This window comes from Perna viridis, chromosome 9 (assembly GCF_037379345.1).
Source record: "Perna viridis isolate PV_CMFRI_1.1 ecotype Kerala chromosome 9, ASM3737934v1, whole genome shotgun sequence".
NCBI classification, from domain to species: Eukaryota; Metazoa; Mollusca; class Bivalvia; order Mytilida; family Mytilidae; genus Perna; species Perna viridis.
In genome coordinates, this window is record NC_142453.1 from 13,487,982 (window position 1) to 13,505,637 (window position 17,656).

General features: G+C 32.8%; 1 protein-coding gene across 2 annotated transcripts in view; it reads right to left on the reverse strand.

The window, feature by feature from the left end:
- Nucleotides 1-17,656, reverse strand: part of LOC148606858 (ankyrin repeat domain-containing protein 27-like) — a 96,303-nt gene that overhangs the window by 39,478 nt on the left and 39,169 nt on the right. For both annotated transcript variants that reach the window (XR_015915251.1, XM_088545575.1), the window contains exons 9-10: nt 16,495-16,611; nt 9,307-9,383 (exon numbers count right to left, since the gene is read on the reverse strand). Coding sequence is in view for 1 of the 2 variants with exons in the window: in XM_088545575.1 (XP_088401701.1) it covers nt 9,307-9,383; nt 16,495-16,611 (194 nt within the window). In the remaining variant the exon portion in view is untranslated. The remainder of the gene's footprint in view (nt 1-9,306; nt 9,384-16,494; nt 16,612-17,656) is intronic.

A 17,656-nucleotide genomic window follows, 5' to 3' on the forward strand; every position in this document is an offset into this window, starting at 1 on the left:
AAGGCCTCATAATAAAGGTCATATCAGCAATTGAAATAATTATGCTAAACCTAATAGTTTTGGAGATATATGCAAAAAATTACTGCCAGACCCCTATGTTCTATTTTTAGTAACAGCAATCACCTTTTTCAACGGATCAAACATCCCCACTTCAGTTCTTTGTAGGATACCCCATGGAACATTCATACCAAGTTTGGTTCCAATTGGTCAAGTGGTATCAGAGGAGAAGATTTTTGACAGAAATAACATTCAAAATAAAAAAAAATGGTTGAAAAGGGCAACCTCCAACATGGCTTAACAGATTAAAACGAAAATTTGACCACAGATAGATCACTTTTTCCCCCATGTCAGAATTTAACTAAACCTAAAGGTTTTGGAGATACATGGGAAAAACTACTGTATGACCCCTATGTTCTATTGTTAGTAATGGCTGCCATGATTTTTATTTCAAAAGTATGAACCAGATATGTTGGTGCTATTTGAGTATCAAATGTTGAACTGAGAAGAGTAGAGGAAATTTTTCTCTCTCCTTATCTAAGTTAATGATGAAAAAGATCCAAAGAAATAAGCCATGGTTTTGGTCAAAAACTACCCAAGAAAAAAACTTTATGGTCTTTCATATTTTTTCCATGTATCATGAATAATTCTCCAGCATGTCCCATTAAATCAGTTTCTGATAATATCATGTAATAAAACCTAGCTTTTAACCTAATACACACAGCCAGACTTTGACCAGCTTTTTTCGATTGGTGTAAAATAAAACTAATTGTACACAGCATTTCTGGTATATTGTCAAAAGAATCATTTAATCAATAGAGAGTATCTTACTCTTAGTTATCTACCCTGATTTCATATTAAGAATAAATCCCTCATAGACACTTTTTTGACTCTTCAAGAGCAATAACTCCCAACATCGATCACCAGATCTTAATGAAAATTTCAGTAAAGGACCTTCTAATCATGCAGATCAATTTTACCCTGTAAAATTTGGCTAAACCCATTGGTTTTCAAGTTCTGTCCACAAATCCTCAATTTTTTTATAATGGTGGCCATGTTTTTCCACAGATCAATATCTCGTGGCAAACAGTATCAAGGAATTCTAAAGTAAAACAGTGTTAAATATCTATTTTGTAGTCTACTAGATACTTTGAAAGTATGAACTCCATACACCATATACAATTATACATTGTATTGAGCAGATTTATGCTATATCCACTGGAAGGCTACACCAAAACAAGAGGCTCCCAAGAGCCTGAATCACACACCTTTCCAGGGTAATAAATTTAACATGATGCTGTCCAACAATTATGACTCAAGAAGACTTTGGTAGGAATCGCCATAATGATCATTTCAGAAATTGAAAACTTCTTCCTATCTATCATAGTTTTCATGATATTGGCTAATAAACAGCTGCGCTTTAAGCACATGATATGCCTGTTGCCCTTTCAACTTGTCCTTATGTTTTAATGAATTTATATGATCAACTAGAAATACTGTGAATAACCTCCCCCAAAACAAAAGTAAATAAAAAATGCACAAAAAATTAGACACTATCAAGGCTACCACAATTTTAACTAAGTTTGTTGTCTTGATTTTTCACCAATACATTTCTATCTTGTTTAAAACACACTTTTCTGACAATGTAACCAAATACCTTTTAGACTTATTAGTCGACCATCATAACAAATGGTCTTTTTTAAATGATTTTTTAACCAATAAAATTTCTTTGGCCGTTTCCAGCCTTTTTTAAAGACTAAAACTTCATGAAGAAATGTGAAACTTTACATTTATACAAATCGGAAGGGAGCTTACTTCAATAGATATGAATAATTCACCAAAGTTTCATAAAAGTTAGTGAAAGTGTTTTTGAGTAACTGTGTAAAAACTTGAAAATCTCCTTTTTTTGAAGTATAAAAATTCATAACATGGAAACGAAAAATCTTAAATTTATAAAAATTGAAAAGGGAACTTATGTCAATAGATATGAACAATTCACCAAAGTTTCATAAAAGTTAGTGAAAGTGTTTTTGAGTAACTGTGTAAAAACTTGAAAATCTCCTTTTTTTGAAGTATAAAAATTCATAACATGGAAACGAAAAATCTTAAATTTATAAAAATTGAAAAGGGAACTTATGTCAATAGATATGAACAATTCACCAAAGTTTCATGAAAGTTGGTGAAATGTTTTTGAGTTATTGTCCGAAAACTTGAAAATCCCCTGTCTTTTAAAGGAAAAAAATTCATAACATGGAAACGAAAAATCTGAAATTTATAAAAATTGAAAAGGGAACTTATGTCAATAGATATGAACAATTCACCAAAGTTTCATTAAAGTTGGTGAAAGTGTTATTGTCAGAGGTGTGGACAATGGACGGATGGACAACGGTATACCATAATATGTCCCGTCTTATCATGCTAAACACTTTAACCCAAGCAGAATTCAGCTAAACCTAATGGTTTTGAAGATATGCAAAAAACTACTGTCTGACTACTAACAGTAACAGTGGCCATGTTTTTTCAACATATCAAATATTCCCACATGCAGGATACCCCTAGGAATAATCAAATCAAGTTTGGTTTCAATTGGTCAAGTAGTGTCAGAGGAAAAAACTGTGAATATTCAATTCTTGTTTATCCAAAATGGAAAACTCATTCAAATTCTAGCCAGCCCTGAATACAATTTTTCAATACATTTACTATATGACTACATAGATTTTTGCTAAAATAAGCCAGCCCTGCCAAAACAAAGCCAGTCTCGGGCTGGCGGGCAGGCTACTATTTCTAACTCTGTGATAAACTGATCAATTTGGATCAGACAGGCTTTATTAGTGGGAGATATATTAGACATAACATTTGATTGATATATGATATATAAGAATATACAAAAAATAAAAATATTCCTGTCTTATTGCTATTGATAGACTTTGAGAAGGTATTTGATTCAATATCTTGGGACTTTCTCATGAGTGTTTTGCATTTTTTTCCATTTTTGAGATTCTATTATTAGTTGGGTTAAGATTTTTTTCTAATAACGAAACTTCTTTAACATTTGCTGTGGTTGTAGAAAAGGAGATCCACTATCCCCTTATCTTATTATTTATGTGCAGAAATTTTAGCTATTAAGATATGAGGAAATAGTAGGATTCAAGGTATAGAAGTAACACAAGTACAGCATTAGTTATCACAATTTGCTGATGACACTTCCCTTATTTTAGACAGAAGAAAAGATTCTCTTAGTGAAGCTTTGGGAGAAGTGGATTAGTATGCTAAACTATCTGGTCTAAAAATTAATTTTTATAAAACACAAGTGGTATGTATTGGGAGAAAGAAGTATAGTAAAGAAATATTATGTCACAACAGAAATTTGTCATTAATTTTGATGTTTTGAATCAAATATTAGCCATAAACTATGAAGATAGACTACTTTAAATAAAAACCATGCCACAACTTGGTCCAAAAGAAACTTGACAGTTATAGGGAAAATATCTGTAGTCAAACCACTGATCAGGGTTTGACAATAACTTTTCTAGCTAGGTAGGCCAAATGACTACTAATTAAAATTTCTAGGTAGTCTTCTCACAAATTAAGTAAGCACGGGACTACTGAACTACTGTTAATGTGAACCCTGCTTATGATTCCAGTTCTGAACTGCTGTGGAAGTATTTTAATTCGTGGATATCAATTTTTGTGGATAAGGGAGAAAATGCAAGTTCATAGATTCTTGAATTCATGGCTTTGAAGTTTTTTTAGTATACACATCAACGGAAATCTCCATATCATTGGGAACCAAATTTCGTGTTTTGGCCTACCCACGAAAACCACGAAAATTGTTACCCAACGAACAATAGTACTTTCACAGTATATGTTTTTGAGATTGTCTAATCCTACATTAGATGTGGTTAGGAAAATAAATAAGGTACTTTTTTGTTTTATATGGAATTCTCCAGTACATAGAATTAAGAAGGGAGTTTTATACATGGATTATATGCATGGTGGCTTAAAGATGATAGATGTCAGTCCTCTTATTACTGCACTTAAATGCACATGGATAAGAAAGTATTCAATTTAGAATGTAAATGGTTAAATATTCAGTATACCAAGTTAGATAAGGAAAGGTTATAATTTAGGAAATATCTATATTACAAAAATGTTATCAAGTATTAGAAATTAATTTTGGTATGATGTATTTAGTGCTTGGCAATTATATTTAGAAAGAGAGGACAATACAGATTAGAATTATTTATTATCTATATAGATGGATAAGAATATTCTTGTTGAAAATAAACCTATATTTTAAAGAGAATGGTTTACAAAAGGAATTATTTTTGTTAATGATAAGTGAATGAGGATGAAAGTTTTCTCTCCACTTAAGAACTACATAATAGATTTAATATTTCCCTAAATATTATGAAGTATAACAGTGTTATATCAGCACTATCTAGATTGGCAAGATCATATTCATCTTGGGAAAGTAAACTTCAATGCCCCTTTGTTCCATCATTTATACAAACTATCATAAAAAGGACAAAGGGTGTAGGAGATATTTATCATGTATTCATACAAAATATTATTCCAAATGGACAGAAAAGACGGAGACCTGTTGGAATTTAGTGATTATGAATGTAGAGAGATTTTTAAACTTCCATTTTTAGTTATGAAAAATACAAAATTACAATGGTTACAGTTTAAATTTGACTATAGAATTATAGCAACTAATAAATTTTTATGCAAGATTAAAATTCTAGACCAGCTTGTACATTTGGCGGTGATGACACAGAGACAATAGAACATTTATATTGGAATTGTGAAGTTGTACAGTTTTATTGAAGGTATTGTATACTAGTTTTTATCAAATGGTATAAGCCTATTGTTTAATAAGAAGATTTTCCTTTTTGATGATGTAAAAAAGATTTATAAGGGAGAAGCCACAAACTTAATTTTTCTAAGCCTGAAACAGTATATTTATAATATGAGATGTGTTAAAAAAGTACTTAGTATCTGTACTTTGAAAAAAGGACTGAAAGATTTATATCGTCTAGAAAAATATGCCAATGTGTACATAATACTGTGGATTATGTTAGATATTAATTCTAAGTTCTGAGCAACATTTAGTAGCTTTCAATGAAAACTAGAAATAGTGTGAGCAGTTCACTCAGGGAATTCCCCCTCCTCCTTCAAATGGACTTAAATGTAAAACACATGTGGGATTATCTCCCTTTGAAGTAATCCAAAGTAATTATATTCCTTCAATACCCAACCTTCCTTTAAAATTTCTTCAAAAACTTGAGTGGTTTAGGAGTAGTTTTGCTTACAAGGCTTTACCATGAAAAAACCCTTAATTTTGATTATCTCTCCTAGGAGTCCTCTGACAGTAATCATATTGCTTCATGCACATCAACATATAATACCACACCTTCCTAAAAAATTACATTAAAATCCCTTGAGCCATTTAGGAGTAGTTAGAGACGTGGTCAGGGATTTAAAAGAGCTTTAGTTTCCGAGTGTAATGGGCCTACAGCTATAACATATGTCAATTGAAAGATGTGGTAAATCAATATAGTTTTTAAATATAGTACTTATCAAAATGAAAAACGGTGAAGTTTACTGTTATAATGATGAACAAAAATCAATCTACCCCAATACACTTTGATAAATTACTTTGGTAATTTAAGTGAATTCATGGATTTGAGGTATTGGGATACAGGTAAAATGTAAAGACAAAATGTATAGAACTCCAAAAATGTAGAATAGAACTTTTTTTCTGACAAAAGCTGACTATTTTATCACTAAACAAAAAAGCTCCCCCTCCCAAAAAAAAAAAAAAAAAAACAACCCAAAAATGATTACATTTCAGTGCATTTTCAATATTTAAAACATTATAAGAAATCATAGAATATTACAATGTATATCTAAATTTTCTGTACAACAAACAAAATGAACACAACATTTTCTGTTCAATCTGCAACAAGTCCTCTGCAAAATGAGGATGAAAGTGCAATTTTCACAACTAAATTAAAACTATTACAGGTAATTGTATGAAAATTGTAATGTGCAGAAGAATTTGGCTAGTTTCCGGACTATCATCACAACAAAAAAGCAAGTATATTATCAAAAGTAACTCTTTTTTCACAGGATCAATATTTTAAAGAGCTTCTTATTACAGATAGCTGATTTTTTTAAAAGAAATATCATTAAAAATAGAAAAAAAAACCTCAAAAGGGCAATAACTCCAACATGGCTTTACAGATTAAAATGAAAATTTTACCACAAGCAGATCTCATCACGCTGAACACTTACCCATGTCAGCATTGTTTAAACAGTTTTCGAGATATATGCGAAAAACTTCTGTCTGATCCCTATGTTCTATTTTTAGTAACGGTTTTTGAGTTATTTGCAAAAAACTGCCTGCAGACCCCTATATTCTATTTTTAGTAATGGCGGCCAAGTTATTTCACGGATCAAAAAAAAAAAAAAATCAAAACTATCATTTTGTGTAGAACACCCTCAGGAACAATCATGCCAAGTTTACAACCTGTCGGTCTAGTAGTTTCAGAGGAGGTTTTTGAAAATTTGTCCATGACGACAGTGGACACCAAGTGATGGCATAAGCTCACCTGGCTTTTGGCCAGGTGAGCTAAAAAGAGGTTCCCAGGAGCCTGAATCGCTCACCTTGTTGAATTTTGCCTTTCAAAGGGAATCAATTAAACAATAATTTGTCCAACAATTTTGACTACAGAAATCTTTGGTAGGACTATTACAAGATCTTTTCTACAATTGAAAGTTTCTTTTAATCTATCATAGTTTTCAAGATATTGACTGAAAACTATTTAAAAAAAAAAAGGTATTTTTCCCCTTTCAAGGGCAATAACTCTTACATGTTGTCTGAAGACTTTTGTAGTCCTAATAATATGGATCATTTCAGCTATTGAAAGAATTTGGATAAACCTAACGGTTTTGGAGATATATGTGAAGAACTACTGTCTGACCCCTATGTTCTATTTTTAGTAATGGCTGCCATGTTTTTCGACGAATCACTTCTATGCAGTTTACCCCAAAAAACATTCATACCAAGTTTGGTTCTAATTGGTCAAGTAGTGTCAGAGGAGAAGATTTTTGAAAATAATAACATTAAGAATACCAAAAATCGTTGAAAAAGGGCAATAACTCCAACGGCTTAATGGATTAATACAAAAATTTAACCAGAGATAGATCTCATCATGCTGAACACTTTTACTCCGTTAGAATTCAGCTAAACCTATTAGTTTAGGAGATATATGTGAAAAACTACTGTCTGACCCCTATGTTCTATTTTTAGTAATGGCAGCCATGTTTTTGATGAATCAAAAATCCTCACATCAGTTCTATGCAGGATACCCCAAGGAACATTCATACCAAGTTTGGTTCTAATTAGTCAAGTAGTTTCAGAGTAGAAGAGTTTTGTATAATTGTTAAGGATGACGACGATGGATGCCAAGTGATGGCAATAGCTCACATGGCCTTTGGCCAGGTGAGCTACAAAGTGTGGAAAACTGTAAATTCACTGAAATTTTTTAAGTCCAAGGGCCATAATTTCCATAAAAATCAATCAACCTTAGCCAGCACTCTACAGTATTGTAGAACTGCCTAATTTTGGTCTTGTAATCTGATGCTTTGTAACATTTATCACTTTAAAAAAATGTCAAGCATCTGTAAATCTATATATTTAGAAATATCTCTAGCCAAGGCCTTCAGGATGCAGTAAAAATTTTCTGGAAAAAAATACCTACAGCATATAGGGTTACCATAGAAACCATGCAAAAATATGCGAAAATTTGCAAAAAAAGTTCATAAAATCAGGTTTAAAAATATCAAATTTCCCACAAAATATCTGCAATTTTTATTTCATCCCCTGAAACTGTTCAAACTTTTTCCTTTGAAAACCCCTTCCTCATATGGGCATCGCCAGTTAAATTTTGAGCTATTTCACTTTGTAATCCACTTATTAAATTTAGCATGGTGAAAAATTGACTTACTTTCACTTTCACAATGAAGTCAAATTGTCATTGAAAAAAAGCCCCTTTAACATTGAAAATATATAAAACATTGCAAAATACTTTTAAAAGTCCCCTTTTTTTTCAGAAAATGTTTTATCAACAATAGATTCTTCATTTTTAATCACTATAGCAACCACCGGTTTCCATTTATGTCATTTTTCATCCCTAGCCAAAAGTGGGAAACTAAACTAAACTGTGGAGTGCTGGCTTAACCAAACTTCTCATAGTGAGACTACATACAAAAGATAACATCAATTGGTAAAAGCATTACAAAAAAAGCGCGGAAAATGTAAATTCACTGAAATTTTCTAAGTTCAAGGGCCATAACTTCTGTATAAATCATTCAACTGTAACCAAAAACCAACTTAACCTGTAACTCTTCAAAATAAGGCCACATACCAAAAACAAAATTATTTGGTAAAAGCATTACAAAAAAAAAAATCCAGAAAACTAAATTCACTGAAATTTTCTAAATCCAAGGGCCATAACTTCTGTAACAATCATTCAACCATAACCAAAGCCAAACTTAATCTGTAACTTTTCATAATAAGGCCCCATACCAAAAACAAACTTATTTGGTAAAAGCATAACAAAAAAAAACGCAGATGGACGCCCGGCATTTCCACGTCCCCTCAGGATGCCTTGCAGGGGACAAAAATAGAAAAGATTTTTGATTGATTGTTGGGGTTAAAGAAATAACATTAAAAATAGCCAAAAACAATGATAAACGGCATTAACTCCAACATGGCTTATTGGATTAAAATGAAAATTTGACCACAGATAGATCTCATCATGCAGAACATTTTTACCCATATCAGAACTTGGCTAAACCTTTATATGCGAAAAACTACTGTCTGACCCCTATGTTCTATTTTTAGTAATGGCAGCCATGTTTTTCAATGGATCAAAAATCCCCACACCAGTTCTATGCAGGACACCCAAAGGAACATTTATGCCAAGTTTGGTTTCAATTGGTCTAGTAGTGTCAGAGGAGAAGACTTTTTTAATGTCGATGATGATGAACATCAAGTGAGGGCAATGTCTCACATGGCCTTCAGTCAGGTGAGCTTAAAGGTAATTTCATTGCCCTTCAAAAAGAGGTAATTGGCACATGCCTATTGAAAACTGACCCAATAATTTCTTAGATCAGGTCAGTTGGCCAATCCAAACATTATTAGCAAGGAATAAAACCAAGGAATTTCATACTGATCACCAATAAACAAAATTATAATCCCTTCAAGAAAACATTGAACCTGGAAATTATTAAAGATACCTTTCCATACATGAACTTAATTCATCTCTTACAGGAATCTCTTGCAACAATTTCTGCTTACTGCATTCTAAACACCTCTGAAAAGCAAATCAACAAATGTTCTTCTTAACATACTTGTCATCAAATACAAGAAAAGACAAGATTGCTATGTATATCCACATGTCCCCCACATGTAATAATGAAGTGCAAAAGTTCAATAACTCCTGTCATATTTGTCAAAACAAAATGGTGGTTTGATAAGATCAACTAAATATTATGCTAACAATCGAACAAAATTGAACAAAATTTGTCCAGCATCTTCAGGAGAGTTGTGTCCACAAAATCTTCCTATTGTATAAAATAAGGTTTTTTGGGGCAAAAACTTTGTTCATCATAAATGTGTATTTACCTGTCTGAAAACACTTGACATTGCCCCTAAGGAACCCTGTACAACTGCTAATTTTGACTTATCTCCCCTTATATGATCTCCAAAGAAAGAGGTAAATTTTACTTTAGGTGGAAATTTTGTAAACTAAGGTACGAGGACACAATTAATTTCGTAGTGCATTTCAACAGACCCATCTTGACATATAAAAAAAATTCCACCGCTTCAAATTCGTTCAAACTTCACCAATATGGAAATATGTATAATAGCAGATTTCTATAAGAGTGCCAGAAAAATTCACCATCATTTTTTATTTTTAGATACTTTGCTTCGGAGACCCCGTAGACATGAAAAGTGACCACTGCCAAATGTCCTAAATTTTGGCCTTCTTTCATAGGACCAAATCACAACTTCCACATAAAATTACAGAATGAAAAAAAATCCCTTGTAAATTTGATCCTTGCCCTACATTTCTGCAGTTAATACTAAGCAATAAAGTTTATGACAGCAAAGAAAAAAAATCAGGAAGAAACACACAAAAAAAAAGGAACTATATTCGTATACAACGAAAAGTCAAGGGGAATTAATTGTGATCACGTACCTTAAAAAAATTTCCTCAGATGGGGAGGAGGCTCGGTCAGACAAATCATTAGATTTATCACAACCAAAGTTTTTCCCCACTTAGTTTATAGTTTATCTGTACTTACCAGTCTGAAAAACATTTGCACCAGAATTTAAAGCACATCATTGAGGAGGAGGACTGAGGAAGAAGAATACAAGGCATTAAAATAAGCACATACCTATTTTTACTTCCAATGTTTTCTCTGTACTATATGCAAACCTTTCAAGTAGTGTGAGGTAAAAGTTGTTCCTGCAGGCCAATGAGCAGCTTTCACAACTTCAGAAGCAGACAGTCCATTAGACACAGAAATAGAGGTAGATAATTTATGAGTATCATGTTGTTGAGCTAACTGCAAAGTCTCTGAATTTGCATGTTGATAAGCAAACTTTGCTGTATCAACTATCCAAGAGCAATGGAATGTTTATTATCTTTGCAATAGGGTCTGTAAGTCTCTTTCTAGTTTCATTTTCCTAACCAGAATTTTTATGTAGAACGTATTGAAATCCGAAGATTGGTCTGCATTTTATTGTTTACTTCCGGGATCTTGAAACACTGTATTACAATGCGAAATCTTCTATTTTACTCTTTTCTTCAGACCTTTGTCATGTGGAAATAGATATTTGTCATTTTTATTGGTATATTTACACAAAAATATGTTTTGCTTTTTTATACTGAACCCAATGCTCTGAAAATGACAAATCTCTGTATTTGAATGGTAGATTAGGACCCATTCTCATGAAACCATAGAGTCGCATGACGAGACTTACATATCCTATGTTTTTCTTATAAGCCAGAAATAATCTATCCAACTTTCTGATACATTTTGTTCTGTCAGTGTACATTAATAAAGATCTGCATGGACAAAGTAACAAATCTGTCTGATCTGTAGCAAAATTATTAAACTTGGGGAAAAAACTGACTCCCATGGCTTGTTAATACGGTAGTTTGCACTGTAGCAAGAAATTGCATACTGGGAAGTAAATGAATTCCATATTGCTCAAGTTTGAAATGTTAAGAATTAATTTGTAGCTATGAATTTCAATAACTCTTGAAGCTGAAGGTACAGCCAGTAGAAAAACAGACTTCATAGTAAAGAATTTTAACTCTGCTTCTTGCAGTGGCTCAAAAGGTGGTTTAGTTAATACTAACAACACTAAAAGCAGATCCCAATTAGGAGCCAATTGTTTCACTGGCAGATTCAAATTATACAGCCCCTTTATAAGATTACTAAAATTCTTACATACTAAAATTTTGTATTTAGAGCTATGCATTAAAGATATAGCAGATCTATAGCCAGCTAAAGTTTGAGCTTGCAATTCTTGACTGAATGCAAATATATCAGAAACTCTACTGTTTCAGACACAGTTGATGTACTGGGATCAGTATTCCTTTCTTCACACTAGCTGTTAAAGCATCTGAGCCTTGCATTATACACATTTTGTATAGATTGCAGTCTTGCACTGGAGATACTTGATGCGATTTTTGAATCAATGAAAAGCCAGTTCATTGTTAGAGCATCCATTGCTACTGCAGTTGTTTCTCAGGTAAAGGAGACCAGAACACTGGCAATTTCCTGTTCTTTATAGTTGCAAACAAATTGATCACAGGTGTCCCCAGTTGATGAAAAAGTATGTAGACAACTGTAATGTCCAAAATAAATTTGGTCATTTCTATTACAGGCATCTTCTCCCCTCTCAAAAGAGCATCTGCTAGGACATTTCGCTTGCCTGGAATGTGAACTGCCTGCACATTTACTTAGTGAACAATGCATCAATTCAATATCTCCCATGTCAGGAAACACAGAGTTGGGGAATATGTCCCACCTTGCTTGTTTAGATAACTCACAACTGTAGCATTATCTGTTCTGAGCAGCACATGACTGTTGTGTACTATCCTGACAAAGGCAATAACTGCAGCCATAACTTATCTAAAAAGTTTTGGTGCTGACTGAAAACCGAAAGGAAGAGCATATTAATTAAAGTTGTACCTACCTACAGTTTTACCACTGAAACACTATAGTTTACTTTTTTTGCACTTTTGTTGCATAGATTCTTCCACAAGAAAGAATCTTTTCCTCCTCCTGATTTCCCAGATATGGGCAAAAACTGGAAGTAGACACCCCTCTACGATGATCATAAGAGTCATTTTTAACTACTCAAGTCTTGTTTAGTATTCTTAATAGGCGTATCTGATTTTCTCTTCTTTGTGTTAGATTCTTATCTATTTTTCTGACTGAAGTAGGAAGACCTGTAGGTGTTTTGAATAGAGAAGACTTAACTGTTAACTAGCATCTCGATTATTTTTTGCTGAAGTATGTAGAACATCAAAATATTTGCCACCAAAAAACTGTGGACCATTTTTAGCAAATTTTGTAATTTAGACCAAGTTGCTTTGCTAATAAAAAACACATTCTTCAAGAAAACCTTACGCTTGCCTAAAACAGAATTGACAATAATGCGTGATGTCAAGTCTGCCATAGATTTAAAACAGCCAACCAAAGCATAGCAAGCCTCACCTTAATCAGCATTAGAATCATACAAACCTATACAACAAGCGTCTAATAAGAAACAAAAATGCCTGTGAACAATGCCCTAGCTGACATATCTATCCTGCTAAGCTCATTGTTTATTTCTTTATGGAAAGGAGGTAGAGATAATGGATACTTTTAACTATTACAAAAATTCCTCTTTTTGCTTCAATTCACCGACGACAAACCTTCCTCTATATTGTCAGAAATCAGAAATGGAGTCTTGATTGGAAACCATAAAGGCTTCATCATTACACAAACCAACAGATCTGTTCTTAATCTTGACAGAGACTGCCTCTCTTTCAACAGTTTGGAATACATCAATTGTAGCACCCTCCTGAGGCAATTTAATAGAACATCTATCTCAAAGTCGAGATGATACATATGCTGTACCAGGCTTCTCAACCTCTCCAGCTAAAGCAGTACAATCAACAATCAATTTATCAGACACTTTAGTCAAAAAGCAATTCCACTGTACAGGATCAGAAGAACCAGAAGCACCTTCACCTACTACAGAAAAGTCATGCTCATTTATAAACAGACTCTCCTGATTGCTGTTAACAACAGATGAAACAGATGCTACAATGCTAATATTGTCCTCTTGATCCTGTGACCTAAAAGATATCTGTTTACCTAAAGGTAAAAACTTACTAAAATTGAGGCCTAGATGATGTTTCCCTGTTGTGAACCAGCAGCATTGAAGTATCAAACCCACGTGTTTGGCATGTCTGTAGCTGCAACAGCAGCAGCATTATTTTAAACCTGAGGCATTAACAGTTTCAGCTGAATCTGCACCCGATTAGCTATGAACCAATTCAAATCAACAGTATGTAACTGCCTTACCTGCATAGATGAATGTTATTCCCCAGCACAAAGATCATCTAGAGGTGTCACTAGATCATTGCCGTTGCATTCAACGACTTCACGTTTTATGAGCTGTCTCCTTCACAGAAAGCTTAACAGCCTTTTGTCTAACTTTATCTAGCATATGATCGAGGATCACACTTTTTTTCATCCTTCTCATTTTTGCACACACCAGAATGAAACAACTCATTACAAACCTAAAGTCTATAACATTCATCATGAGAATCAATCACATTTATCCTGTTTCCACACTTTTCACAAGACTTAAATTTATTAATTTAAACTTTAAAGCAAAAAGATGACTATAACAAGGTCAGAAAAATATCTCAAGTAGACATTTTCCAGACTAAAAGTAAAAGTGCTCTATTTCTTTGGAGATCATATAAGGGGGAGATAAGTCAAAAGTAGCAATTGTACAGGTTTCTTAGGGGTAATGGGCAAATGTTTTCAGACAGGTAAGTACAGATTTTGAAATAAACTAGTCAGTACCATAACTCCTGTAAAATTTGTCAAAAACAAATGGCAATGAGAAATGATCCTCTACATATTACATCCAACAACCGAAGAAAAGGTACAGGGGACTTAAGCTATGAATATGACCCAAAAATATCAACTTTGTAGAAATAACATAAAAATTGTTCATAACATAGTAAAATATACAAATATAAGGTAAAATAATATTTTGTGGCATTAGTTCATTGCAATTTTACTTTGTTTAGCAAAAACTGCTGATAACTGTAAATTCTGTTTTTCTTATATATTAACATTTAAAAAAGTATGTCCACACCCATGATATCACTTTATATTTTCAAACATATTATAAACAATGCAATAATGAATGTATTCACTCAATATGAAGTTGTTTCTTGGGAGTGGACACCATTTCCTTGCCAAACATATGACCAGAAAGTGACCAAAACTACAAAATTTGACAGAATCTCTGAATTGGTAAACTTCAAACATTCTTTCTGTCTTTTCAATGCAAGAATTATCACAAGTCTTTATGTTTTCTCATTTGTGATGATTAATTTTCAGTTGAATTTTAAACCATTAAGATCCTTTGTCACTCCTTCTCCTTAGAAAAAATATCAATCCTTTGTCGCCCCTTCTCCTTTGAACAAAATCAAAAAGTTGGATTCACAAGATTAGGAACAGACAAGGAACATGACCATGTCCCTCTCTTGTGCTGTGGCGAGAGACAAAAAAAGGATAAGAAACAATTCATGGAGGGATAGATTTGTATTCATTTTAACATGGGTACAGAATTTTTACTTAATTAACACCGAGCAACAGTGAGAATATAAATGCTAAACCCATGTTAAAATGAGTACAAATCTACCCATGGAAGGAATTATTTCCTTTTTAATAATACAAATACGGTAATTTTTGTGAAAAAAAATTCCCTAGGCATAGCCAAAATAACAGCTGTTCCATTTAACCTCCCCTGTATAGAAGTTGAATTAAATTTGTATATTTATGTCATTGTATGTGTTAAATGTGTATATTTATATAATTGATTTTAATCAGATAACCTCAGCCGTTAAATCATCACGTAAACATTTTTTAATTGAGTGTTTTGTCTCGAAGCAACAGCAAAAGATAAGAGACAGTGCCCATGTGCTAAAGGTGGGGTTGTATCAACATATACTGTTTGACGATATGAAGACGTCATATCAGAAAGTGCTCTAACTTCCTTTCTGACAGTATTGCTGATGCAATACAGTGTCCCCTTTCGGCCTTTGAACTCATTGCCTTCATGAGATTTTTTTATACATGTGAACTAACGATGTTATTTTTTAACAATCAAGAGAAAATAACTCTTGAATAGCAAAAGCAAATTCCATCAAAATCAAAGCTGAGCTTCATTTTACAGTAGATAATAACATTTTCGCATTACAGAAAACTGCATAAAGACATTCTCTTTCTATCACCTGGAAAGTTGAAAAAAAACTTCGTTATTATGAATTAAAGGGCAAATAACTCTAGAATGACAGCAGAAATTTGCATTAAAATGATGAAACATAAAATTTTATGTAATTTTCTATGTCAAAGGGCCATAAGTTCCATATAAACCATTTTGCCACAATAATATTTAAATTTAATTTGTAACTTGTCATGATAAGACTAGCTAACAAATATGAAATCAATTTGATGAGACATTACAAAGAAAAGTCTGGAAAACAAAATTTTATGAAATTTTCTATGTCCAAGGGACACAACTTCTGTAAAAATCATTCAACCGTAACATCATTCGAACTTAACTTGTAACTTGTCATGATAAGACTATATACAAAATATGAAATCAATTCGATGAGGCATTACAAAAAAAGTTTGGAAAACCAAGTGTGACTGATGGACTGACGGACTGACAGACTGACAGACGGATGGAGTGCATTTGCTGAAAGGGGACAAAAAATCTCCATGCTTATACACTTATACATGACTAATACAATGTGTAATTAAATCACTCTTACAAGTATTGACAAAGACAATAATTTAAATGTACCTCAACTGATGGAGTATTTTGAACATACTTTTTATCATTTTAGGAACTTCAGATATAGATTCAAGATTTTATTTATTTAAATCAGGGGCCACATACAAAATGAACACAAGGTGATTGTATAAAGTGTAGCTCAACAAATGAGAACAAATGATAAGATTACAAATATAAAATATTAATCAAATGATGAACCCTGTGTGTACTGAATTCTTGATATGTCAGGATTTATTTTTATTATGTTTCAATCCTCAAGAAGTTATGAAAATAAATATTTGTCATTATAAAACCATAATCATGATAATATTTACCTCAATAGCAGTTGTTGATATAGATTTTAGCTTCTCCAAAGCATCATCTAAATAATCTTGTAAAACCATATAGTTGGTGTTGAACTGTCTTAAGTTTTCATTTAACTGCTGTATAACCTGCAAATCATGTATTTCTTGTTCATTCAAATAAGTATCATATTAGCAATAGAAACACTTTTCAGCAAAGTAGCATCTTATAAGTGAATTCTATACTATAGAAAAAGGAACAGATATGGTGAAATACAACAAATGCACCATCGTATAATCTTTATGAAAATAGTAAATACAAAGGTCACCAAAGGTCTTGAATAAGTAAAAACACACGTTCAAGTAAGCTCTAAAATTAAAAGGCCACGGCAACAAAGGTTATAAAATCCACAGTATCAGAACAATTAAACACCTTCAAAATAAACTATAACATCAAACACACAGACATATCAATGACTGACTAACACTATTGACATTAGGGCAGACACATATCAATGACTGACTAACACTATTGACATTAGGGCAGAGACATATCAATGACTGACTAACACTATTGACATTGGGGCAGAGACATATCAAAGACTGACTAACACTATTGACATTGGGGCAGAGACATATCAAAGACTGACTAACACTATTGACATTAGGGCAGAGACATATCAATGACTGACTAACACTATTGACATTGGGGCAGAGACATATCAAAGACTGACTAACACTATTGACATTGGGGCAGAGACATATCAAAGACTGACTAACACTATTGACATTAGGGCAGACATATCAATGACTGACTAACACTATTGACATTGGGGCAGAGACATATCAAAGACTGACTAACACTATTGACATTAGGGCAGAGACATATCAATGACTAACACTATTGACATTAGAGTAGAGACATATCGAAGACTGACTAACACTATTGACATTGGGGCAGAGACATATCAAAGACTGACTAACACTACTGACATTAGAGCAGAGACATATCAATGACTGACTAACACTGTTGACATTAGGGTGAAATAAGAACACAGAGACATATTAATGACTGACTAACACTATTGACATTAGGGCAGAGAAATATCAATGACTGACTAACACTACTGACATTAGGGAGAAATCATTCATTTCTAACCAATTTCACGCTGCAATTAAGTGCAACAGACAACTT